Genomic DNA, 26,272 nt, shown 5'->3' with positions numbered 1-26,272 from the left:
TTCTTCAGTAAGATCAGAAGGAACTACCCTCTACACAAGTGATGCTACTTGGCCATTTGATCCTGCTGCCAAAGTCTAGCCTTCAGCACACTACAAGTGTTCAGTTAACCTGTAACGGATTTTAAGACATCACTTCTTGGTTTACATACAGAATCTCAATGCAACAACTTCCACAGATCTTTAACACTGAGCACCCTGAAAGCCAGGATCTGAATGAACTGCCTTTCTTCAGGATCAAAGGCACTTCAAAATGTTTATAAAATGCCCAGCTCTGGGGAAACCTCTCTCTGATCTTCAGGATGAAAATCAATGCTCCCTGTGGCCAGGGAATGGTATGTAACAGCACAGCTTTTATAACATATCCTGTCATTAACAGAGGATCTGAGATACCATCTCAACTTCATGTCCCTGCTGGCCATGTATAACAGACCTGAAAAAAGTATTTTCCAAAGCAGTTGTTCCATGTCAGCAGCATGCCTAGATCACGCAAGGCAGAAAAAGCTCAAGACTTTCTTAGTAGGGAAACAAACAAAACTTATGCAATGGCACATAAATAAACTTGGCAACATGACCACCTCTGCTGGTCACTACAGAATCCCAAGATGAACATTTTAAAAGCAAGCAATATGGTTTGACCACTACTCACAGTAGCAGTGAAAGGATAAAACTACTTAAAAAAAAAAAAAAAGAGATGTATTAGTAAGTGTTTTCTGACAAAACACCGACTACCACTATTAAAACCTAAAAGGCAAAGAGAAACAAACCTAAAATATCCACACCCACAACAAACTCCCAGCTTTAAAAACAACAAAGAAAAAGGAACAGGGAAACACTACAGGGTTGTTAAGCTGCAACAGTAACTACTAGAACAACTTCAGGATGGTTGTCAGATAACTGATGTTCTTTAAAATATTTGCTACAGAAAGTACAAAGACGTAACTCAGCAGCGGCAGCCCCCACTGACAGGCAGCTTTGAAGAGGTCAGACTCATACACGAGACATGAAAACACCCCTGTGATCTGTGCAGACAACGTATCTCACAGATACGTTTCTTTAAGAAATGGAGAAAAAAACCAAAACACTAAAACCAGACTGGCACCAAGATGAAGTAGACTGTATGCTCCTTACAACACCTACACCTGAAGAGGTGATCAGGAGTACACCACATATACACAGACTCATATACACCTCCAATGCAACAAGAATCACAATTAAGATTATAAATAATTATATGGATACAATCTACCAGCTTATATTAATAACAAGTGACTGAATTGGTTAACAGAGTTTTGGATAAAGTATATCTATGAATTCAGACAGCTATATTTTTTTATTGAACATTTAATTGCTGTATCAAATCCTAGCAAAATTATGAAACTGAACTCTACAAAATTTGTGTTTTGTAAAGCTTGGAATACTAACCTAAATATTTTTCAGATACTAAACCATCTGCACAGAGTTCCAAACACAACTGAATGTAATATACCAGGTACTTACATGCATGTATTACTTTCCCACAGACTTTAAAATGCAATCACATAATTAAAACTTTCTATGGGACTTATCACCAAAAACAATTCCATTTAATTCCTATGTGATGTAAATAAATATCCTTACCATCTATTTCAGGAAAAAAACCACTCTATCTACTCTAGAACAGCATGGAGAGGAAGCATGAAATACAGCTGCAGAACAAGGCTGGTCACTAACTCAACAAATGCAAGGAGAAAGAATTTTCAGGAAAAAAAGCCCAAACATGATACAGGAGGGAAGGCACATAATACACTGGCAAACAGAAGATTAAAGTTACCTGATACCAGGGTAACAGTCTTTAAAGCAAATCACCAAAACACCCCACAATCTGGTTAGTTTATTAAGTATATGCATCTCTGCTCACTGTGCTCCTACGTTATCCAGGTTTTCTGATCGATTTCCAAAGCCATAACTCAAAATGGAAAGGAAAATATGATTCTAGAGACTCCTTAAAAAGCCATGGTGAACTTTTCAGTTGGTTTTTTGTTTTTTTTTTTATAGAAGATTACATCACATCTTCTGTAGAAAGATGACATTTAGAGTAAGTAACTCCTCAATTTTGATGAGCTGGTAAGTTTCATTCTAACCATGTAAGTCTTCCAGTATGACGAATCCTATAGCAAGAATGATGCTATCCAATAGTGTTCCAAGTAAAAACCACAACACCAAGTTTTTCAGAGTCAGATCCTCAAATCTGTAACTAGGTTCTACAAGATGTAATCTGCCACTTGCTGACAAGATGTGGAGGTGAGTAGTCCAGGATTTTTGCTAAGCATAAGCAGATACATAAGTGAGGGTAGGCTGGGTACCTCTTGGCTGGGAAATGGCATTTCAGTTCATTTAAGTTGAAATAAGAATTCATAGTAAGCTAGGGCTTTAAATGCAAACATTTTACCTAAGCATTTCCTCTCACCACAACTTCCACTAGAAAAAATTTCATACATAGTATTTACATCAACATTTCAATTAATGCATTCTTAACTTTAAAAATCCGAATCTTCAGTCAACTTAAACCCTACACAATATTTTTTCAACTTTTCTATTTCTAAAATTGTAATTATATACCACTGTAGCATTTGTATAAATTTCAGATGATGTACACTACTGCTAGCAATAAATGCAAATAAATTCAGTGCAGAAAAAAGATACACATGAAGATGGGCTATTACCATCAAAATAGACCACAATGTAAAGCATGGAGGACCTAATGACATTCCGGATTTTCTGACGCAAGTTCAAAACTTCTAGAAGCAAGTTTGTTAAAATAAACATACCAATATGTGCTGAACCACTGCTACTTTTACTTTGTATAGAGGTACTGCATGTCTGGGTCCCGGGTTGTGCTGTGCCTGTTCGATTTAAACCCCTGTATAATTTCCTACAGGAGAGTTCATCATTGTCACTGTCATGTAGGGATGGTGTCCGAGGCCTAAAATGCCGCCATCGACATGATTTGATATTGACTAGTATCTGACTGAGGTCTTTTGAGAAAGATTTGTCCGAGGTATTTGTTTCTGAGGTATTGGCAAATTGACTGATTGAAGAGTGTTGCGATGAGGAAAACCTTTCCAAATCCAGATGATGAAATGCATTATCGTAGTCCGAATGCGCTCTGTCTAGTAGCACCCTAAAACCAGGAGAACAATCAACAATTATACAGTGCCAAGCAAATACCAAGAAAGTCACCAATTTGACATGTGTGCTTGTGGATGACAAAGGGATAAAAAAAGCTACACAGAAGTGTCCTAGAACAAGCACACACACACACACACTCTGCCCTGATGGCATGTATCACCATCTATTATTTCACAGTAAGTAGTACATTAAGGTATATTCTAGCTTTTAGTGTCTGAAGAGCTAAGGTACAACATCACATACATATATATATATATATATATTAAAGACACTGCAACAACATAGAATTAAACCAAACCAAACCCAAAAGACCTAGAGAATAACACTGCTTAAGTAAGAAGTGATTCATATGTCCTCCTAAAGTTACTTCATTTCAGAAACCTTATTCCCATATATACTGCCTACACCTACACGCATCCCAAAACACTAGGGATGTCACACAATAACTTCCAAATCCCCTTGCAAAAATCCCAGTAACAGCCTTCAGACAGTATCCCAATTTTGCTGCTTGGCCAAGCTGGCTTACTAATACGTGAAGATGTGCTAAGCGTAAATTTGAAAGGCAAATTACATACTTACTTTTAGTAAAAATTTAGTATCAATGTACAATTTTCTTGGAGACATCGTACACTTATACACTCAATCATTTCTAAATTGTTTTCAGTAAAGATTCTTAGAAGCAAAATGCCTGAGATAAGTAATCAAAATATTTGATTTTTTCCACAATACTTGGAATTTAAGTTCTTGTCCTTTCTGAGTATCTCTCCCAAAATCACCAAATACAGTCTAAACTCTGAAAAACATTTTTTGCAAAATATATTTTTTACTATCTTGAAATGCTGCAATTTGAGGACAGCTATGAAAATAATTTAACAACAAATCACCAATCACAACTGAAGATATACACGTATTTTCATGTCAAAAAAATGGGAGTGCAAGCAATAAACCCCCCTGGAACTATTTAAGAAAACATTACTATAACAGCTTCAACTAGTGCAAAACAAAAATGGAGACATTAGCCAGCTAATCTCCCAGTGATGTTTCCATTTTTTTTGTTGTTGTTGTTTTTTTAGACTTTGTTTTTCCTTGCATCTTACTGATTTTCCGTTTTTTTTTTTAAACAGCAACAATTACACAGCACCTACCTTCCACCACGGCCAACCCGTCTTCGTGCAAACCCAATACACCTCTGGGGTACAGTGAGGGTGGTTAAGCAGTATCTGTAACGCACATCTCCTAATCTTCCCTCCTTAGGGCTACTCCACGGCCAGTTGCCAGGTTGGTCTAAATGAGGCTTGAAATAATTTAAAACAATTAAACACAAGGTGTTTTCCACAATGGCACTGCCTTATGATGCATAAGGAAATTCTACTTACAGCATAGTAATGACATCCTGCTTTCCTACGGAAGGCAAAAGGACCATCAGGATCATTTTCTTCCTCAGCCTCCGAAGAACCAGACAAAACCTTCAAAGAGGAGATGGGGTTGAGGGTAGTGTATGAGGAGACATTAGAAAATTACTGAGTTTTACTTCTACTCTTTCCAAAAGAGCAGAACACTCTAGAGGTCCTACCTGGGAGAGAGGTTCCTCATCTGAGCTAGGAAAATCATACTGATTCAAATCTTTAGCATTAAAGACTGGCAGTGCAGCAGGACTTGTCTGTTGAGGAGTAGCAGCAGCAGACGAAGGTAAGACTTTTGGCTTCTTCTCATACTTTCTTTTGGGTCTAATAACATCAGGTTTATCTTGCTGCAAGAAAAATATGAAGCAGTGTAAAATTACACACAGAAGAAAATTATATTAAAACAGGAGTTTAAGTAAACTTATGTGCAAGCAAGCTAAAGGCATGAACTCATCTCTCTACCATCTTCATAGTGAAACATGCAGTCATTTCAGAGTGTCTGTATTTCACTTCCAGTAACTGAAACATTGAACAGACAAGGTAGAACCAAGCACTGTTTACTCAGTATGTACTGGGTAACTCACTAGCAGTTAAGGTTGTTACCTTTTGGTCTACTTTGGAGAAGTAGACCAAAATATATGAGATGATCTCCATGAGGCACCTTTTTTATTTCCGAGAATTTTCAATTGATAGTAATACCCTAAGACTGCATAAATGTCTAAGTACCAAACAATGTTTTGAAGGCAAAAATAGACTTCCCAGAGCTACCTACAATCTTGCAAAAACATCTTAAAAATTAAACACATTTCCCCATACGATGCAAAGTCAAGTTTAAGGGCATTTCACAAGTTCTCAAGCTGTGAGACACTGCACTGATCTAACACCAGTGATAAGCATGTACACACCAGCAGTCACAATGACAATGCTTTACTATCAGTGGAAAAATTCACTGATTCAAGCAACCTTGTCAAATTCAGAACAGCTTCTGGATATTTATCAGTAACAAGATGTCTTGGTTTAAAATTCAGATTATACCTCAGCATTTATCCTATGTTACCTGACCTATTTAATATGCTCAGTTGTTCGCACTGTAGCTATGCTTTGTATGACACAAAATTAAAGCCTGCAGGGAAAAAAGTACTTGTCAGCTGTCTAAATCAAGTAAGATTATTTGACACTTTACTTAAGCATAAAAGCAAAGATACACAGCGGGGGGGAATTATCACTGGATCATATTTTAAAAACAAAACAAAAACCAACCCTCCATATTAAATCAACTCCGTAACTTAGAACAATACATGGCATTTACATCATTAGTTTTTTGTACAACATCTAGACAACACAGTTTTGTTCAGGACATCCTAACTTTATGGACAGTATTAAAGAAAAATGTTTCTGTTCCCCTGAATAAGAATATAATTGCATGTGTTGTGTCCTTGCTGTAGTTTGTCTATACTTGCTTTATTCCTGTCTTAAGGAATGCTGGTAGTCTGTTGTCCTTGAAACTCCAAAAAAACCAAAGCCATTTTATTTCACTTGCAGCTTTGCTACCCTATTGCCAGTTGCAAAAAGCTTCTTTCCGCCTCCCATCCTAAAATGGTGTATTTTGTATACTTAACAGCATGAACAGTTACTCAGTTATTGACATTACTTACTTTAATTTTATATTCTTTCAGTTCCATAACTTCTTGGTGTTTAAAAGAACTGCTGTTAGTCACAGGAATGATGGGAATAGCATAGGTGGGTTTAAGCGGCTGCCGCTGTGCCATGACTTCAGACATGATCTCTCCACTGTAGTCACCCAAATTATACCTGAAATCAGAATAAATTTTATTTGTTGGAATGTTTACAATGTCCATCTGGCCAAAAAAAAAATTAAAAAAAAAAAAAATCGAAAAACATCGAGAAACACAAATTAATACTTTCACCTTGGGGTGCAAAGGGACATCCAGGACATCAGCAAGAAGTACAAAAAATATTATTCCAGAAAAGGAGACTAATAGTATAGAAAATTCATTGCAATGATTAGTGCTGGCAGATAAAAATGGACAACTATCCTGTAAAAGTATCTCCAAAAGATAGTACTGTAAAGGAAAGAACAGGAGATGGTTACCCTCCCACTTCCTTGGGGACTGGTACCATTTAAAGACTATATGTTTATCACTCAAAGTTTTAAACAGTGAGGCAGAACGCCTTTTTATGAATCCTCCCTCTTTTGTGAAACAGAGTATTTTCAGTAAGTAGATCCATGAAACACATTTCAAGTCCTTGTGACAAATATTGAGTTGAAGTGCAGTTCTCTACTCTGAGGGAGGTATTAGTCTCTTTCCTCTATTCAATGGCTTATTTTCTTTAAAAAGCTACTGGGAAAATCTTCAAGATTTCTCCCCACTCTGTTTCTGCTGAAAATGCTCAGGACTTAAAAGGTACAGGACCTGGTAGAGCAGTTCAGCTTGTCTTTTTAAGAACCCACACTAAGAAGTTAGTTCTGCAGTTTTAAGGTACTGATTCAGAACGTTTTTTTTTCAAAAAGCAATACTTAGGCTAGAAAAGTCTATTCAGACTCTAAGTATCAACCTAAAGGGTAACTCCTCATCACAACTGTGATCCTCAGTTGACTGGGAAAGTGACACTTAGCAGAGCATTTGGTCTCTAGCACAGCTGACCAACAGGACGGCAAAGGAAGCACTAGCTGGAGATGACTCTCACCATTTTAGTATCATTTGAAATGCTTCTTTTTCTTCATGAGGGTATTACATCAAGCTTTTTTTTAAGCAAAGAATAGTGATCATGAAGTCAAAGAAGAACAGTAATGATTGAAAATGGCCTGAAAAACACATGGGATTTCCTTAATCTACATACTTAACACCCAATTTCAAATGACTTCACTCGAAACTATGATCTCTCCTCTGGTACAATGTACAGAGTAGATACACATTTGAAAGCATGTACATATGTAATAAAACAATGTAGCTTAGTATGACAGTAACCTTCCCATAATAAGCAATTTCCTATCAAACTGGTTTTCTCCATAGGCAAATATGAATGTGCTATCCCATAAATGTGAAAGAGTCTGAACTTATTTTAAAAATCACCCACTGTCCAAATATTTGCAGCAATCAGAATATAAAGCAGTTTCCAAAGCTTTCTGCAGCAAATTTTCAAAAAACATTACCTCTTTTCCATAATTTCCAGTGTTAAATGCAGCAACTCTCTCTTGCTTTTTTCCCTCCTCTTTATCATCTCCAGGATGGTTACTGCACGACTCAGATCTCGACGTAGCTTCAGCATCTTCTCATAAGAAGCTTCATCATTTTTTCGATTCTGTAGAAACATAAAATATATGTTTCCCCATATCATTTAGATTAAATAATCTGAATTAAAGTAAGTTCTAAATATTTAGGTAGATTAAAAAAAGACAAGTCACATGGGAAACCAAAGAGAAGCAAGTGCATGTTATCAATGATATACAGCTTGCCAACACCCTAAGTAGGTTTAACAGTAAATTTAGTAGAAAAAAAAAAGCTTTCATTTAATAGCTGGCCTAAAGCAGTTTTATGTTTTTTGCCCATGCAAATTAAAAAAGAGAACTTTCAATTGTTTATTATTTTATATTACATTGCAAAATTATTTCTTTATATAAGCTACTTTTTTGAAAGAGGGTGAAAAGAAAGAAAAGCTGAGGGAGGCACTGTTACACTTACTTTCCGTGTTTGCATCTTTTCTGTTCGTCTTCTAAAAGCGACATAAGGGTCATTTGTGCTGGAGCCATCTCGTTTTTCCTGTTTCACTGCTGGGATAAGTGAGGGACCTCGACAATTTTTCCTCTTTTTAATCCAGTACTCATACACTTCTCTGATCAATTCATCATCTTCCTTCAGCAACAGCTTGGCCTCTTGCAGGCTGACTGGCTAAATGTAAAACCCAGCATGTCACTTTCATACATTAATACACAGAGATGTATTTCAAAATCTTTATTCAAAGTACCGTTGTACCTGCTGACCGCTGCCCTTTTCTAGTCTGTCTATCATCTCCTCAAATTGCAAAGGAGAGATGTCCATTCTTTTCTTCAATTTATTCACGAAGATCTCATCTTCCGAATCCAAGTCATAATCTGGCTGCTCAGCATCCAAACTAAAAGCTAAACGATACAATGAAAGTTCCAGTTAGTTTTACTACAAAAATGTTTTGTTCTAATAGTGTCAAGAGCACACACCACAAGACAAAACCAAAATTATTTGTCTGAATGTTGTAGTAATGCTACTTCCACATTGATGTACACATCAATTATTTTTCTTGAAAAAAACTACACTGTTAAAAATCAGGTGTAAAAGATGACAAGTATTTGTTATGGTTTTACTAACCAATGAAAACTTACTATTGGTCAAACAACCTAGCAGCTTTCTGGCTCACTAAAGTAAGCAATTTTCATATTTGTCAAAATCCTCAATGCTGCCAAGCACTCTGCAGTTTTATGCATTGTATGATCAGCAGTTAAGATTTCAGCCCAAACACACAAAGGTACTCCTAGCAAAGTACGTACAGACTGCACTACAATGATCTCACACATATTCTCATCAATGATTTTTGTGATGTCAATGAGTCAGACTAAACTGGCCCAGCACGATCTACCATATGCAGCAACGCATCTTCAAATATAAGTAATATTCTGCAGAATGCAAACAACTGTTTTCCACAGTATCCTACAAAAATGCACCACTCTGCATTTGAAACATGACTCTGTAGTTCTCATGCCTCATTCAAATTGCTTTAGTTGGTAAGAGACACAAATTTCCTTCCAAGTGCACATCTGAAAACACATGCCTAGTTTTCAATAAACTAATAAGTAGAATATAACGCAGCTTAAAATTCACAGTTCCAGCTATTAGAACTGCTAGATAAGGGAAACAAGAATGAAAAGTATAACCTTTATATCAGCATGGAAGACTGCTAGTAGGAAAGAAGAACTTTTTTACAATGAGGATGGTGAAACACTGGAACAGGTTGCCCAGGAAAGTGGTGGATGCCCATCCCTGGAAACAGTCAAGGTCAGGTTGGACCAGGCTCTGAGCAACCTGAGAAAGCTGAACCCCCCTCATTGCTGGGGGTTGGACCTAGACAATCTTTAAAGGTCCCTTCCATCCTACACTATTCTACAACTCAAATATTTTAAGCCATTACTGACACTCAGACTGATAGAGAAGTCGAGCATTTAACCAAAGTGAATTAGGCATATGTTTACATAGCACAGATAGTACTTTTTAAATTCTACTCATTACACCATGCAACATAATTCTGCAACAGACTGTTTTTCTCATCATTTTTCTCAAAGTTATCTGAAGTAATGTGGTGCTCACATGAAGCGTCATATCCATACCAAGTAACTGCTATGCTCCAACAAAAACAAAACCACAACAAATTTGCAAGTCATTAGTGATATCAAACACCATCTGCTTTTAGATGTAAAATACTTCTACTAGGCACAGGCAAATACTGCTACTGCCATTTCTGCTTGGCTTCCCAATTCACTCTACTGCCATTTTATCCTGGTCATGCTTCAGGGGTAGGTATTCTGTTTCTCAGCTATACTTTACGTATTTTCCTTTTCAAGTAGATTTGTGTCTGTCCTTGCTAACAAATCTAGATTTCCCTGCAAACTGTTACTACTGAACAAGAATTAAACTTACTTCTTCAGCAAGTAGTATGTATTTTTCCACATGTTGAAAAAAATTAATTCTCAGAAGTCAGTCTTGATGGGAGCTCATCCAACATTTATGAATAATGTCTTAACTACCAGCAAAATTAAATTCTCAATGTAGACTTCAATGAACGTGTTACTTTACTTACGCTGTATGTGAATCAGCTGCTTTGGCATTTTAAATTCTCCAGGATATATAGATTCATAGTATGCAATATTACTTTCTGCTTCTGGAACTGGTATAACCATGTTATCCCTCTTCTCTCCATAGACTTGTTGTGCTGAGATAGCCCGCTGCAGATGATGTTCCTATAAATACAAAAGTGAAACAAAAACCTGAGAAACTATTTCCAGAGCTCAGACCAGCTCAAGTTGGAGGTTGCAAAGCCCTGAGCAGAGGAGTCGCTGGTGGCACCCGCAGCGCGCTGCCCGGGCGGAGGGCTCCCGGCAGGTGGCGCTGTCCCCGCGCACACACCCCGCAGCTTCCCAACTGCTCCCGCCGCGCCGCGCGCTCCTGGCACACCGAGACACACAGAGCCGTACTGAAATGCTTGTGGAGAGACACTTTAGATTGATTACACATACAGATCACAACAAGCAGCTGCAGACAGATATTGGCTCTGCTACTATTCCGTATTTGCCTTGGCCATTTACTGCCCGTGGTATCAGAAAACCAGGAGGCCTTGCCAGCACTGCCAATGAACAGCAGCTATTTTCACCGAGTGAATGATTCCTGAAGACATTCTCATTTATTGCAATGCTTCCCATTATCCTCCCTTTCCTCCTCCTAATCCATCAAAAAAAGGTAAGACTGCAATCCATTCTCCCTGTAGTTCACTCAAGACAGTAAGCAGTACCAGGAGGGTTCATATCGTTACTAACAAAAACCAATGCAGCAACATGCGTGCATGTCTTTAAGGGGTTTACTGACAATACAACAAGGTATTTTTTTCCTTATTATCAACACTGGTTTAAGTTTCTATTTTGTTCCTCCCTAGGTGCTCAGTAAACCGGTGCTACAATAGTTATGCCAATACATCTCCCAGTGAGATGCTATAAACCAGATTACTAAAATACTCAAAAGCAGGAACTACAGCAAAAGGGTAGCAGGGATAGTTGGTTTTAACGTTGAATGTGTCATGTTCGTCCACATGATCTTATTACACCTTTGGCTATTCGACTTCACTCCTTTGGTACAATAAGGGCAATTAGGACCTTCTGTCTAAACTTTAGAAAAATCTAAACAATCAGGAAGATTATAAAACAGGCTTCATTGTAAACTGCAACGTTGGTGCAGCCTGAAATTCAACTGTGTTCCAACGTGCAATTCTGCTAAAGGAATTCATAGGATTTCAGCCTATCTTCAAACAAGTTGCAGAAATTATTTCACATCTGTCCCCCAGTTAAAAAACTTCTTCACAGAAGGAGACTAATGATGAGAATAAGGCATAGCACAGTTGCAAGTAAAATTCACAGCACTGGTTATGACCTGCAGCATTTTTGAAGTTCAGACACACACATCACCTAGGAGGTGTGGTAGCATTCTTTCTCAGGTATGGACAAAGCCATTTATTTTCTAACTTTTACTGAAGCACCTCTGTCAGACACCTCCACCTTTTGTAAACTGTAACAATTCCTCAGGATTTTGTCCCCCGAGCTACAATTTGCTGCCTAACAGTGAACTAAGCTTTATTTTCATATAGCACAGCAGGATTCCGTGTCAAATGCATAACATTAGTCAATGCTTTTTTAATAACAACAAATGCTTACTGGTTTTATAATAATATTAAGGGTTCCTGGTGGGTATTTATCCCAATTTGTATTTCTAAACACCAAAAGGAATGCTTTATTTCAGAGAAGAAAAGGATGTCATACACTAAATTAAGATTTCGATTTCTCTGGTCTGTCTCTGATATGGACACAGCTAGTAAGTACCACTAGCCTATACTTCTTTACTAACAGGTTTTAGTAATCTGTATTTAAAGAAATCTTAACAGTACTCTTGAAACAGAAGCACAAATCACGGTTTTGCCTGTCTTTCATCCCAATTACAAAACCAGTCAGTATGTGAGCAGAGTCTTAGTAGAACCACATATTATGAAAAGCAACAGGATAAAATTTCCCCCACTGAAAAAAGTTAACCTGCTGTTCATATAGATTTCAATACACCCCAAGAGACACTCCACTAAGAAACTAAGCAGACAAGGCAACTTCTCCTTACACCTCCATGCAAGGTTTTCACTTATTTGGACCAATCCACAAGAGCAACTTTGCTCCCACCTTCAGAATCTCAGCTGGCAGCTCAGAACATCTCTCTCTATCCTGGTAATAAATATAAATCAGGTGCAATTGTTAGCTCTGAAAGCAGTAATTTTTAGCAAGAAAGCACTTTAAGTATCTACTATTAACTAACCCACTATGGCTTTCAGTTTCTATTCTGCAGTCATTCTCCACTGTGATTGCACAACTGATTACTTCCACCAAGATGCAACATCTCACTCATCAGAATCCATAGCTTTCCCTTTAAAAATGCAGTGGTTTCCTCAATTTGTCAGAATGGTTTTAAATTCAAATCCTAATCAAACTTTCTGGCTGCCCTTCATCTTACAGGAAGATTTGTATGTACATACTGCAGTCCCAGTCACTCCTGAAAACACCAACAGGCATTTAAAGACAGACCTAGGAAATTCAACAAATGTTTTCATTCCTGTCCATCTATTTCTAGATACAGTTTTCCAAGCAGATTTATTTCCACTACACAACTGCTTCCATTCACCGCATAACAGAGCGGTACCAAAAAGCTTCTTTTTATCCCACTATCCATTAGGTTCCATGCCCTGCCACAAAAAGAAATTTGACTGGATTAACTGGGGTTTGTTCTTGAAAACCTCTTATTAGTTGCTCATAGAGATTAGTATCTTCCAAGTGATCACTGGGGGCAAATCATTTACATTATCCATGCTCCTCCAGGAACTGTGGGTAAGATAACTTGTTTGTAACCCTCTAGCTTCCACCTTTTCAACTGTCTGTGACTGTTACAAGGTTTTGAGTTGGGATTTTCAAAGGGATTTTATGATTTTGGGAATTTTTTTTGTTTTTTAGAGAAAACACACTAAACTGTTCTTTTTTTTCTCCTCAAACATCATCTGCCCCTCTGAAGTTCTCAAAGAGCTGTAAAATTATTCCAGACTGTTTCTTTAAATTCCTGACATGAATTTTAGACAGGTTAATCAAGCTCAAGGGCTATAATTTGTCATGTTGCAAGGAAACTTATTTAACAGCCACCACCACAAGGTTCAGTCCTGTGTGCATTGCTGTCATTCTCCATACTACCACAGCCTCACGTCAGACTGAATCTATGATGACAGCTTAGGGAACCAAATCCACAAAGAGCCACCACTCTCCCGTTATTTCCCCTGAAAACAATTAGAAACAATTAGTCTTCTGACAAACTGGATCCCTGAACTGCCAGGGTGCACATATGCAAAGCAGTGGGGAAATGCAGAAGAGAGAAAAACGATTCCCTTTGGCAGCAGTTAGCCATTAGACTGGCTTAACTGCTTCACTACATTTAAGAAGTCTTTACAATGAATACCAAGAACAAAAACCCCCACTAAGACTCATGAAACATTTCAACCATCTCAGTATCACATAGTATCAAGAGAAGTTTCCTCTTACTACATATATTTACAAAGTATCTCAACTTACTCTACACCTTCGTTGCTAGATGGATCTCACCTTGCTCCTTCTTCCAAGATTTACCTTTCATATAAATATTGTTACTATTTACCAGTTTCCATTTTCAGTGCACTAACACTTCTTAATGTACCTTACTTACTGAAACAACACTGAAATATCCGCATTTGTTTTACAAAAAAACCTCAGCCTGAACTGCTTAACACCACAGCAGACTACTCCGAATTTTCTCCCCTTTCTATCCAAGCTTGCTTCCCTTGGATCTTTCACACATCCTGTTTCAAAACATGTTCTTATTGAAGGTAGTTTATTCCCACTGAACCTGCTTTCCACTTCTACATTTAACTATTTTTAACCTATTAGTTATGATTATATCCAGAGAAGCTTTCATTTTCAGTTGCTTACTCTGCCTGACATAAAATGCTATTGGAGTTACAACTTTGGGAGTGCTGCGATGCTAATTTGATCCAGTAATTTCAGAACAATGATACTGTTCCTCAAACTTCATTCCTTTTACATTTTATTAATGCTCAGACAAATCTGCATTAGCAAAGAGTTCATACAAGAAAACCCAAAAAATCTGCTCATTCTTCCCAGCCCCAAGTTAGTTTTCCATCAGGTTAGCTTCCTATACTGGCTCATCATGTGGTCTGACAATCCCAACAAAAAAGGGATGCAGTGGGAGCACTCAGCTTGGAGATAGAGGATGTCTCAGGGAAGGAACAAATTCATCACTTTTTGGAACACTCAGCAAGAAACATGAACCGAGGGGCAGTCACTGATCTCTTTTCTCTCGTGACAAGTGGCAGAACCTGAGGGAACAGCTAGAAGTTGTGTCAAGAGAGGTTTAGAGTTTGAAAAAGGTTCTTCACCCAGAACAGGCTCCCCAGGGAAGTGGTCACAGCACCAACCCTGACAGAGTTCAAGAGGTGTTTGGACAACACTCTTGGGGCAGAGTGCGACTCTTGCAGTAGTCCTGTGCAGGGTCAGGAGCTGGACTCCATGATCCTTGTGGGTTCCTTCCAACTCTGGATATTCCATGGTTCTATAAACTGCACCTTATTCACCACATTATATTCCTATCCACAAGATTACTTGGACAGTTAATATGGCAACACATACCAGATTATACTGCTGGATGTTGAAATGACCAAAAGCTCGATCACCACTTTCCTCCCTTAGGTTTCCTCTAAGAGAGTCTACAGGAAAAGCCCACCAACACAGCAACTCTGACTATGTAGAATGTAACAAAATATGATTGTACTTGAGACATTTCCTAAGCAAAATTATGCATTGGCACAATTCATCATTGTGTGGTCTTCCTTCCTCATTAATTTACGGATAGGAAGTTTGTCCCTTGCAGCCACACTTATTGCACACTAGTATCACCAGACACATTCCAAAGCAAAATGCGTGAAAGGACAGTCTAAAGCAATAAAGGCACTAGGGAAATCAAAACACAGCAGAGCAGCTCTCACTGCAGCCTGAAGGAGCTGGAACTTATGGTCAGTGCTGCTTTGTGGTGGGGCAGTAGGACTTCTCTCAAATGATAATGCAAGGATATAGGTGTAATTCTTTGTCACAAGTTCAGTATTTGCATGCTTATCCATTTCTAGCACACTGCATTAAAAAAATCTGAATTACAATAGTTAGAACACAAAAGAAAGGATACGGTGACTGTGGCTCTACTAACTACCAGTAGGCACTCCTGCTTGCAAGCAGGAACAAGCACAGCAACTGAAAAGCAAGCAGTACTTGCCTTCTTTCACATTTTGGTAATACTTCTTAAATTTTTGGCAATGTGACTGTGGGATTTTAAGTTAGTTACAGTTTCTAAAAGAAAACTCACACTAGAGAGCACAGAGGTTTCTTTGACAAAGTATCTACTCTGCAGTACACTCTGGAAACCATATTAAAAATAAGATAACCACAGCACAAGGCATTAAAAGACTAAGTGACATAACCCTGTCATCACAGTTGAACAAATCAAAGGGACAGAATGCATATTATCCTTTTAAAAGGGCAACTGAAAAAATGTTACTGTGGTAGCAATGAGTGCATCTTCTCAAGAAACAAAGGAATTACTGTTTTATAATTCGATTCTTTGCTTCCTCAAATAATTTCTCCAATTATTTCAGAGCTCTTAGAAATAATAATTTAAGGCACACTGGCTTACGGAAATTACCAAAAGAGGCAGCTCTCAAGTCCAGTGTGCAGAACAGATCAGAAAGGCTCCCAATACTCCAAGCTTACCCTAAGCAAAGGAGTGGCTGTTTCTGCTGGGGGAAGCAAAAGGTGGGGTATACAAGTAGAAGGAGTTTTTAAAATTACTGGTACTTATAAAAAGCACACAGGACTGAGTTCAAGGCTGTGCAGATCAGAATCACATCTCTGCCTCTGAAGCACAAAACCTATACAAAAACACACTACAGCTGATTGTGTCATTACTGGGAAATAAGGCAAACCACTGCCCATCTACTGGTCTCTTTAGAACTGCTGATTTACATCAGTATGACTGGGAAAAATCCTCTCACATCCACCCCTGACAGAAGTGCTTTCCAAGGCTACCACTTCACAGCACTCACCATGTTTACGGCACAGGAACTGAAAGGGCTACCAGTTTCCATAGACAGTTGTCAAGAAGCATTAGGTTCACAACAGTTACACTGAAACAGATTACAGCTGACACACAATCAAGGCCATACAAACTCAGAGACCTGTCTTTTTCAATATACATTTTAACTCCTAACAGCTTATGGTCAAAAAAAACCTCTAAACATGCACAAAATTGAACAAAATTGCAGCTCATCTGAAACACACACACATTACTCTATAATTAATATCAAATAAGAAAACATTAGGAACTGGAAAGATCAGAAGTTATTCATCATGTCATCAAGAGGTGGTGAACTGGTGAATAAACAACCTGATTCCAGGCCTTTAAGGTCAAGATCTTTGGCTGCTAAATTCACAGGGATGATGAATGTTCTTACATCAACAATATTTGCTGGCAGAAGGACAGTGGAGGAAAACAGAGCAAAGTTGGTAGGAGACCCTGCTGCAGACCAAGACCTTTCAGACTAACTCACTCCATAACATACAGTCAGGGCTGCTGAAGCACTTCTACGACCTACTGCACACAAATCGCTTTCCAACCTCCACCTTTGCTTGTTCAGTGACCTACAGGATACATGTCCTGTCTCAGCCAAATAAGGATCTCAGTAACGTGCATGATCAGCGAAGACAGCCTCTTGGAAGCATGATAGTCAAGTTACACTGGAGAAAATTTGCCTATAGACTCAATCCAATATACCTGTGCACAAAGAAGACAGAAGGGAATAAAACACCTGAACTGGTTCATTCTCTTCTCTTCTTCTCCTGTTATCACATCTTAGCTGTCCTGTAACTTAGTAATGAGACACAATTTATATCCAAGATTATTCTTCATGCTCCTCCTAACTTCTGAGAATTATGTGCAAAACAAGTACATTTGGTTTTTTTTTTTAATGCCACCCCGATCCCTCACATAATTCCTTCTCCCTTCCCAGAACCAATTCAAGCATTGGAAATATGTTTCTGGGATCTTAGATCAATGCAAACTGTTCAGAGATACCTCCTTCGCATTACTCTTACCTTCAGGGCAGAAAGTGGCTCTAGTGGCTTCTAGTATGACGGAAAGCAAAAATGCTCAGCTGTTCCTGAACAGCAGCTTCACAGGTTATTACAGAAGCACTTATCATAGTAACATACCACACACTTTTGCTTTTAGTTCCTCACATGCATATGCAGTCACACCTAACCACTTGCAAAACAACAAAGACATTCTGACAAGTTTGTTTGGGAACAAGTGTTACAATATCTGCTGGTGAAAAGTTCCAGACCTGACTAAGTCACACTGAAGAGGACAACCAGAGTCTCTGCCTTGCAATGCACAGAAGCCTTCAATGGGTGTTCTGGCACACTCAGTCCCTGAGTTAGGCTGATCCTTGACTGAGACCCAGAACCCAACTCCTGAATATCAGCTGATAGATCTGGCCTTTGATAAAGCCAAGGCAACAGTTTTGTTGGTAAGCATAACTGCATCTCTGACCCTCTTGAACTGAAGTACATGAACATCACGTAAGTGTTAGCAATAGTTTAAATCTGGTCACAAGAAGCACACATGATCAAAACAGGACAGAAATGGTGGGTCAGCAAAGCAGGATTCCTTGCTCTACCTGTGATGGGTCCTATGGAAGACAGCAGGTAACTTCCCTGCCCCTCATCTGGCCCACAACCAATTGTTGTCATCCTTCTATTATAACTCCCAGTATATATGGACCAGGGTGAACATCCTGTACCAACCAAAGCTGCCTGAAGGTTGACCCAAACCACACAGCTGTAGATCTTCCCTTCTGAAGCTCTTCTGCCAAGATCTCTCAATGCCCTGAATCATTCTACATAGTAAAAGTTTTTCCTTTGTTACAGCAGAGCCTAAAACTGTCCCTTCATATTCCAAACACAAAGGAAAACTATGGAGGTCACTTCTGTTTAGCAACTGCTGTCAGTCTCGAGTAGTCAGTTAAGAAGGATTCTACTGTAATCACTGTAATAATCAGATCTCTGCTAAAAATGCCAACTTAAAATAGTTGCACAGGTTTAAATAGCAATTATTCAGTGAAAATGTGATCAAACTTACTTTAAAAAAATGCATGGTTTTGTAATTAACAAAGTAGCAAAAAACCCTTGCTAATTATTAGACTTTTTATCTGGAACATTGACTGGTCAGAAATGAGGTCAACCACACCATCTTGAGCATTGTAGTAGACTACTTTCCCCACATTCAAATCAGACACTTCTAAGAGCATGGAAGGAACCTGTCCTGTCACTGGAAGAAATCTTGCTTCTGTATTTGTGGACTCCCAGCAGCAAATTACTTACAACTTCTAGGAAATGTTCACCTGCTATACTTGTCCAGTGAATGGTGGCAGACAGGTGGCAGGCACACAGGGGATTTGACCCAGAAATCTAACATTAGTACTAGAGCTCATGACAACACTAGAAGAAATGGTGATTTGTTCTCCTGTTACCAGAAGACTGAAATCAGTTTCATGTTTTAAATTACTACACAAAACAGAGGCAGAGATGAGACGATGAATGAGACTGGCTCAAAACATGCCAGAGAGGATAACGTACACAACCTATGAACTCTAGGAATCAGGAAAATTCTAGTATTTAACACATACATTGATTATGCAGTCTAGTTCACAAACATAATGTAGCACCTCTTTCCTTCCAGGCACAGCTCCCATTCAGACCACCTCAAAAGTCTTGTCTGCCAGCCAAACTGCCACTGCACAACATGCATTCTGAAGCACAGGACTTGGTTATCAATTTGAAATATTTTGTTTAGGAATCGTGAAAGATCAAAACTGGCAGAAGGTGCTAAACCACCTCCTCAGTGTTGGTAATAGCCACAGATTGCCCGTCTTTTCCTCTGTAATCACTTTGGCTCTCACGAACTCTTCAGCCCAGGCAACATTGTAACCCACAGACCACAGTGAGAAGGGAAGTTACTCTTAGGCAAGTCTTCGGCTTGTGAGCTAGATCAGCTCACAGGTAAAGCAAAGACCAGGACAAATTCTAGGAACACCGGAACTGCCTCTTCTCATTACAAACACATTTAAACTGGCTCAGCCCATCTCACACAACTCTGCCACACCAGACTTAACTGCAAACTTGTCCAAGAGCCCCTTCCTTACCTCAGCCTGCTGTTGCAGCTCTATTATAATTTGAGACTGCAATGCCTGAAAATTATTTCAGTCATCTATAGTAAACAAAGTGATTTCCCCTCAAATAAAGGATTCTAAAGAACATATTAAGATGCTTTAAATGTATTCTGTAAGTAGTCCAAGGCATGAACTCCACACTGACATCAGACTGTAACACAAAGTAAACTGAGATTTTACAGTTCACAATAAAACTTTTAGGATACAGTCTAGAACTGAATGAGAACAGCTCTTGTAATTTACCTTTCATTATCATAGTTTACAGCTATAAGACCATTTAGAAGAGCCTGAATAAAGCTTTATAGTAGAATTATTTTCCCCTTATATGTGGAATATGGAAGTGGAAGGTCAAGATAGTTTCTTCAGTTGACTCATAATCGTATCAAGCTCCGAAGTTAAAAGATATCACTGCATCTATCTTGCAATTTGCTTAAAACATTACAGTGTATAGCAATACTTTGTAACTCAAATAATTATGCATAGCAATAGCTTACACTTGGATTCCAGCATTTTATTAGTTATGGGGGCTTGACACTACTGATTAAGTGTTCAGCACCGAAAAAAAGAGCAGTGTCGTGTCATTTGAATGACAACCGACATGGTAGCCAAACTTTGCAGCAAACAAGTTTCTGTTCTGTTTCACTGTACTTCAATATGCAGACAGACACAGGGTCCTGTGTTCCAACACAGACACGAACCTCAGCTATTCCAGTTACAAACTGTCACTGAGTACTATATAGCACTGGGTGAAGTTAAAGGCTAAGAATCTACATTGCAACAGAAAGCAGAATTAAAAAGAAGTCAACTCAGCTGAGTGAAATTTTTTACATTTCTCTCAAAATTTTTTATATAAACTTTAAAAAAAACCCAGTATGTCTATCACTCCTTTCACTGGATTTGTTTTTCAGACCAGGTTTTAAAAAATCACCCTCATTAAACCAACCCTTTTCTCCCTTTGCAATTAAGACATTTTATCAGTCTGAATGTCTGAATCCACCAGTCAACCTGGCAGCAATACACACTACAGTCAAGACAGGTAAGACAAATGAACAAAGCCGTCAGAGTCTCAGCAGCATCCCCATCTCCCCAGCATTCAGCCTGCCAGGGGCTCAGAAACATCCCCTTCTACAGGCCACACTTCACAAACTGCAAAAATCAACAATTTCCCAGATCCACAGAGGATCAAAGGGTCTGAGAAAAAACAAGTCTAAGAACAGGACCTAATTTGTTTGGGGGGGCTTAAAAACAGATCTTGAAAACTTTACCTACCCAGAACTCCCATTTTTTCCCCTCAGAATTTGCAGTAAGACTCCAAAACTCAACATTACCTATAGCCTGACTGTCATATCTCTGAACACCAAATTGCACAACTTTACATAAACTTGGACTTTACATAAACATATGTCCTATCTGGTTGACTGGGCCAGCTTAAATGCCAGGGATCATTAGTAACCAAACTCTTCACAGAATGTAGAAACATTTCTGGATACTAACTGCAAGACAAGTGTGCATTTTATCAGAGTACCACTTTGCCTAGCACCATCTCAAAAAGGAGCCCATGGGCATCATTACCAAGGAGAGTAAAAAAAGCACAAAATCCACAGCCACGCTACTTACTACAGCCATTCTCTCTGAGAAGATGGGAGCAGAAGTCATATTTCAGTCTATGTTTAGTCATCCAATAATTTCTTTCTTCTGTGAACTTTTTAGGCCAGTATGCTCTATTCAACTCTAATGCTAAAGAGGTTTGAGAAAAATTCAGTACATATGCAACCTTGTATTTTGTTCAACTGACTTTCTCCCCAACCAAAAACAGCAATAAAAAAAATAAATCAGTGAGTGAATGGGGTTTACACAGGATCTCTAACACACAAAACTAAACCAGCTGTACCTCCCATAAGACCGCTTCATTTACAACATTCCTGTCAGGTTTAACTACCTCTTCTGTAAAGTACAGTTTCATTACCTCAAGCAGTCATTCACATTAAAAAGTAATAGAATTTAATTGGTGTTTCTACTGCACGTTATACGATAATATGGGGACAGAAAAACATTAAAACCATTAACAAGAAAACCAAGTATCAACATTTGTCTAAATTCACTCAAGAATTGAGGCTCAGAATCTTATGTCAGATAACCAGAAAGAAATCTGCCGTACCATCTAAACAATCTAAGCACCTTTTAAGAAGTCACATGTGCATTCCACATAAAAAGTTCATATGTGACAGCTCATTTTAAAAAATTCAAAGTACAGAAGCTTCCAGAGCATTGTCTGAAACTATCAAGCTTATTTACGATTTGAAAAATAAAGAAACAAAACGTTTTAACATTAACCACTTTAGTGCTATGGGGAAGAAAAAGTCTGCAGAAAAAGCATACAGTGCACCACAGCCATGACTAAAAGCTAATGTGTTAAATAAGCCTTTCAGGAAACTCCACAATATCTCCATGTAAGTACTTTACGCCTCTGTATAGCACACAATGGAAATAAATAGCTATATTGTGACGAGCAGAAATGTGAGCTGCATAAGCACACACAGGATGGCAGAGTATACCTAACCTTGTCTCTGAATAACTAACTGTCAGTGCCAATGGCAAAGTTCCTATCTTGTACTTCTCCAAATTACAACTTGCGTTATAAGACAAAATAATTAAAAAAGCATTGCAGTATGTAACTTCATAAGAGGGATTTTTCAATGTACCAAGACAGCAAGATATCAAGAGAGCTGACAAAGACGTTTGAGAAAATGGAAGTAACACCCCACCAAATAAAAATGCCAGCAGAGACATAATTAAGAGTTATACTACATAAGGCATCTGGTAAAGAAGCAACTTGGTAGTAAAGAAGAAACTTGCTTAGCAATTACTTAGAATGGATCTAGATAACTAAATTTTGTCAAAGTACATTCATCAAAATGCAAGTAAAACCATGCTTTTCAACTAAACACTCTGAGCTTCTGTATAAGTAACACCAATAGATCAGTTTCAAGGTCTGAAGCCACAAAGGTGGGAAAGTGCTTCTTCAATAGCGACAGTCACAGGTGCAGTGCTGAATAACTTAAAACAGACTTTCCAAAGATTGCACTACTGCAATGAGTTTATCTATGTATTTCCTGCTACAGATGTCAGTCTTCAGTTTGTAAATCCGCATGTTTAGACACTTTGCTTGACTTAGAACAAACATTGCTACATCTCAATGCAAAGATGCTACCTAGAGCAGAGGCTGTATTAAGCTGAAAAGCTTAGATGAAATATCAACTTAAAAGCTTCCTGATCAGTAAAGTACATTTTGAATGATAAACTCCTATGAGTCAGACACCAAGACATCATTCTTCATAGGCCACCTATTCATTGCGCTTTGTAATCCCAAAGTTTATTTAGACTGGCTTTAAAAATGCAAGATGGCAAAGTAGCACTTCAAACTCATGACCTACCTGGAATTATGATCAGACCTGTTTTTAACGCTGGTATAAACACTCAGTAACAAAATAAAGCCATATAGAGGAGGGTGGGAAAGAAAGAAGAACAGAAGTGAATGGGAAAGATTTCCTCTAAGGACAAGCACTCCTTTAATACTTGTAAGCTCAGTATGTTTTCAGTGACATTGTTATTCCCTCTGTGCACACAGTGAGAGTTAAGTGTCTGACTGGGACAAAACAGGACTGCCCAATGTCATGTACAAGGAGAGTCAGCTGAATCCCATGCTTTCAGTCACAACACAGAGGTGCTTGCTTTCCCACGTGTGCAGCTGCTCACTGTTACTGATGCCCAATGGGCCATTCCAGGCTACAGGGGAATCAAGTTACGGTGGTATGAATATCCACGATTTGATGTGTCTACACAATACAGATAAATATATTTACAAAATATATAAACATATTAAGCACAGCAGACAGTTTAAAGACTGCTTTGTGCCCTTCTCAAACACTGAGTCTGAGAATACAGCCCATGTAACAGCAGAGAAACACTGTTACAAGACTTCAGAAAATATCCTTATGCCAGACATCCTACCTGTCCCTCTCACCACTTGGTGCCATGTGAATTACCAGAGGCTGCGAAATATCTGTAATTGTCATTAATACCAACTTGACACTGCATACATTCCTAGAGAACAAAATTCAGAGCTGCCCAATATGTTATGCTTTTAAATCACCAACTGCAGCTTCAGTTTCACAGCATTTACCACATTAAATGGCTTGATTTGGCTTACAGTAACTGCAAGCCAAAGTAAGATGAGGTTCCCTCAATCCCTGGAAATGATATTGTTGCCAAAAGCTGAATCAGAACCTCAAGTTCCAATTCCTGTGCAGAGAGTGCCATCTGCTAAAGTGGTGGTCTTACTTCCTTCAAACTCTCACCAATAAATCCCACCTAACATTCTTAGGTAATGTGAATGTGCAATTCATATTTAACAAATGTGCAAGAGCGAAGTGTTGAAACAATTCAGAATTAACTTCTCAGCCAGTATTTAACCCTGTGAACTTCAGAAGAGAAATTACATCACAGCCTAAATTGTGCACACTCACTCTCCCTGGCAATGGTGGGAATAAACCACAGAAACAAAACAAACATCCAGCCAGTATAAACACAGATGTGAACTCTACATACACACCTGACCACGGTGCAGAACAACTGGGGATAAGACACTTTCTACAGCAAAACTATTGCTAAATCTTCCCCCTCCCTCTACTAACTAAAACAAGTGCTTCTTATACAGTGCTCCTCTTAAGTAAGTAAGCAAGAAGCCAAACTTACTTTGCTGAGAGACAGGACAATGATTTGCATGAGAAAACTAACACAGGAAAACATTCAAACTATTATTTTCCAGAAAACTACAGCAGTGTAACCACAATTTAATACAAGCCAAAATAAAATGTCCATATACCTCACTACTTTAATTTTCAAAATTGATGAGTTAAGCCAACTTCTGTATACAACATTTTAAAATAATCAGGTTACTAAATCATGCACAGGGCCTTTTTTTACCTGATTAAATGAATGCATAATGAACAGATCGATGACTTGGTTTTACAGGTTTGTTTTTTTGATAGGGTCTCATTTACCAGTGAGACTATCCATGAATATTTTTCTTACTGCTTCTGAATGGCTTCAGAACTTCACACTATCCTGTCACACAGTAACAAAACTGTTACCTTCTGATGTTTGTTACTTTCCTCAGTAACAGAAACTTATTAGAGCATTTCAGAGCTTCTCTCTCCTCACCAGCTTCCCCGGTAAGGTTTTGACTTTATTTCTAGGACATTCTGTAGCCCACGTCCCAGCCACTTATAGACAGCTAAAGCCCTCAAAGAAAACATTTCTCAACTACCAGCACAAGATCCTTCTGCAGTGAAGTACAGATGCTATGGAAAACCAGGCCAGACATAAGGGTTTAAGAATTAACTGCAACAATCTTCATGCTTTCTGTTCCAGTCCAAGACATGTCTTGTGAAGATGTTTAGAATATTGAAAAAAAATTCGCAAGACACCTTAAAGGAAATAATTTTCCTTCAGGGGAAGTCTGAGAGCACAAACATGCAACAGAAAGTTCTGTTAATCATTCTTAACCTGCAACTCTGGTAAAGGTTAATTAGACAGAGGTGCTTTGTAAACATGCATGTTTCACTGATTTCCCACACACACTTACTTCTCACAGAACAAATGTTACATTATTAACCAAAAAAGGGAAGCTGTTTTACTTCAGTTTTAGCAGCTCAAGTACCTTCACCTCATACACACAGCAAGAAAATAAATTCTTGCCTACTGACTTGAAGTTCTAACTATGAAAAACATTAGTTCTCCAAGAGGGGCTGTATTAAACTACCTTTAATCCTAAAACTTGAACGGTCTCATTTTGTACTTGGCCTGCTTCAAGACCACAGCATCTTCATCAGAGAACAGAACAAGTACACCAGTATTAGTAAGAACTTCCTTCTAACTGAACAAGATAAATAGCAAGAGAAGGGCAAACAAGGTCCTCATCTTTGGCAAAGAACACAAGAAAGTAAAAAAAAAAATTGTTGAGAACCAGAAGAGAGTACGTAAGTGCATCCATAAGTATCTGAAAGATTCAACACTTCCGTGTAAGTAACCTGCTGAAATGATTCTGTATAAAATACACAACATTCTGCAGGACTCAGATTTGTTAGCTCTTACCTGTAGTCTTACTCCTAAACTTTCCAATAAAACCACCCTATTGTCCTAAATTCAGCTCTTTTACGAGATATATCATTACTGAATTTTAATTAAGTCACATCACAATATTGCAAAATCTTATTCAGAAGCCAGTTCCTATTTTCTACCACTCTTTTCAGAATTCTTCCTTGTATTGAAGTACTGAGAAAAATCAAGTATCAAAAAGGCACATAGGACATGTCTTGCTGAAATAGTAATACAGGATAGGGGTGGGGGGTGCAGACTTCACCTCACAGTGAAAAGCTGCATTTCTTAAGCAAAAACAAGGGCACAGGGGAAATCAGAAATCCAGTTTTATCACTAATGTTTAAAGAAACTTAAGAAGGAGAACAAAACTAGAGAAT

The 26,272-nt window shown here is 38.3% G+C and overlaps 1 protein-coding gene across 5 annotated transcripts in view; it reads right to left on the bottom strand.

Annotated features, from left to right (window-relative positions):
- EPC1 (enhancer of polycomb 1) overlaps positions 1 to 26,272 on the bottom strand; it is a 64,076-nt gene that overhangs the window by 12,562 nt on the left and 25,242 nt on the right. For all 5 annotated transcript variants that reach the window (XM_085050378.1, XM_085050374.1, XM_085050376.1 and 2 more), the window contains 9 exons: positions 10,419 to 10,578; positions 8,567 to 8,712; positions 8,276 to 8,482; positions 7,747 to 7,895; positions 6,227 to 6,383; positions 4,742 to 4,918; positions 4,545 to 4,634; positions 4,314 to 4,462; positions 2,808 to 3,160 (listed from right to left, as the gene is read on the bottom strand). In XM_085050378.1, the coding sequence (XP_084906504.1) occupies positions 2,808 to 3,160; positions 4,314 to 4,462; positions 4,545 to 4,634; positions 4,742 to 4,918; positions 6,227 to 6,383; positions 7,747 to 7,895; positions 8,276 to 8,482; positions 8,567 to 8,712; positions 10,419 to 10,518 (1,528 nt within the window). In that variant the 5' untranslated portion in view covers positions 10,519 to 10,578. The remainder of the gene's footprint in view (positions 1 to 2,807; positions 3,161 to 4,313; positions 4,463 to 4,544; positions 4,635 to 4,741; positions 4,919 to 6,226; positions 6,384 to 7,746; positions 7,896 to 8,275; positions 8,483 to 8,566; positions 8,713 to 10,418; positions 10,579 to 26,272) is intronic.

This window comes from Lichenostomus cassidix, chromosome 2, assembly GCF_008360975.1.
Source record: "Lichenostomus cassidix isolate B80296 chromosome 2, HeHo_3.0, whole genome shotgun sequence".
In the NCBI taxonomy this organism is placed as follows: Eukaryota; Metazoa; Chordata; class Aves; order Passeriformes; family Meliphagidae; genus Lichenostomus; species Lichenostomus cassidix.
Note: the sequence above shows the minus strand (reverse complement) of the source record. Positions and strands in the feature narration are given on the sequence as shown.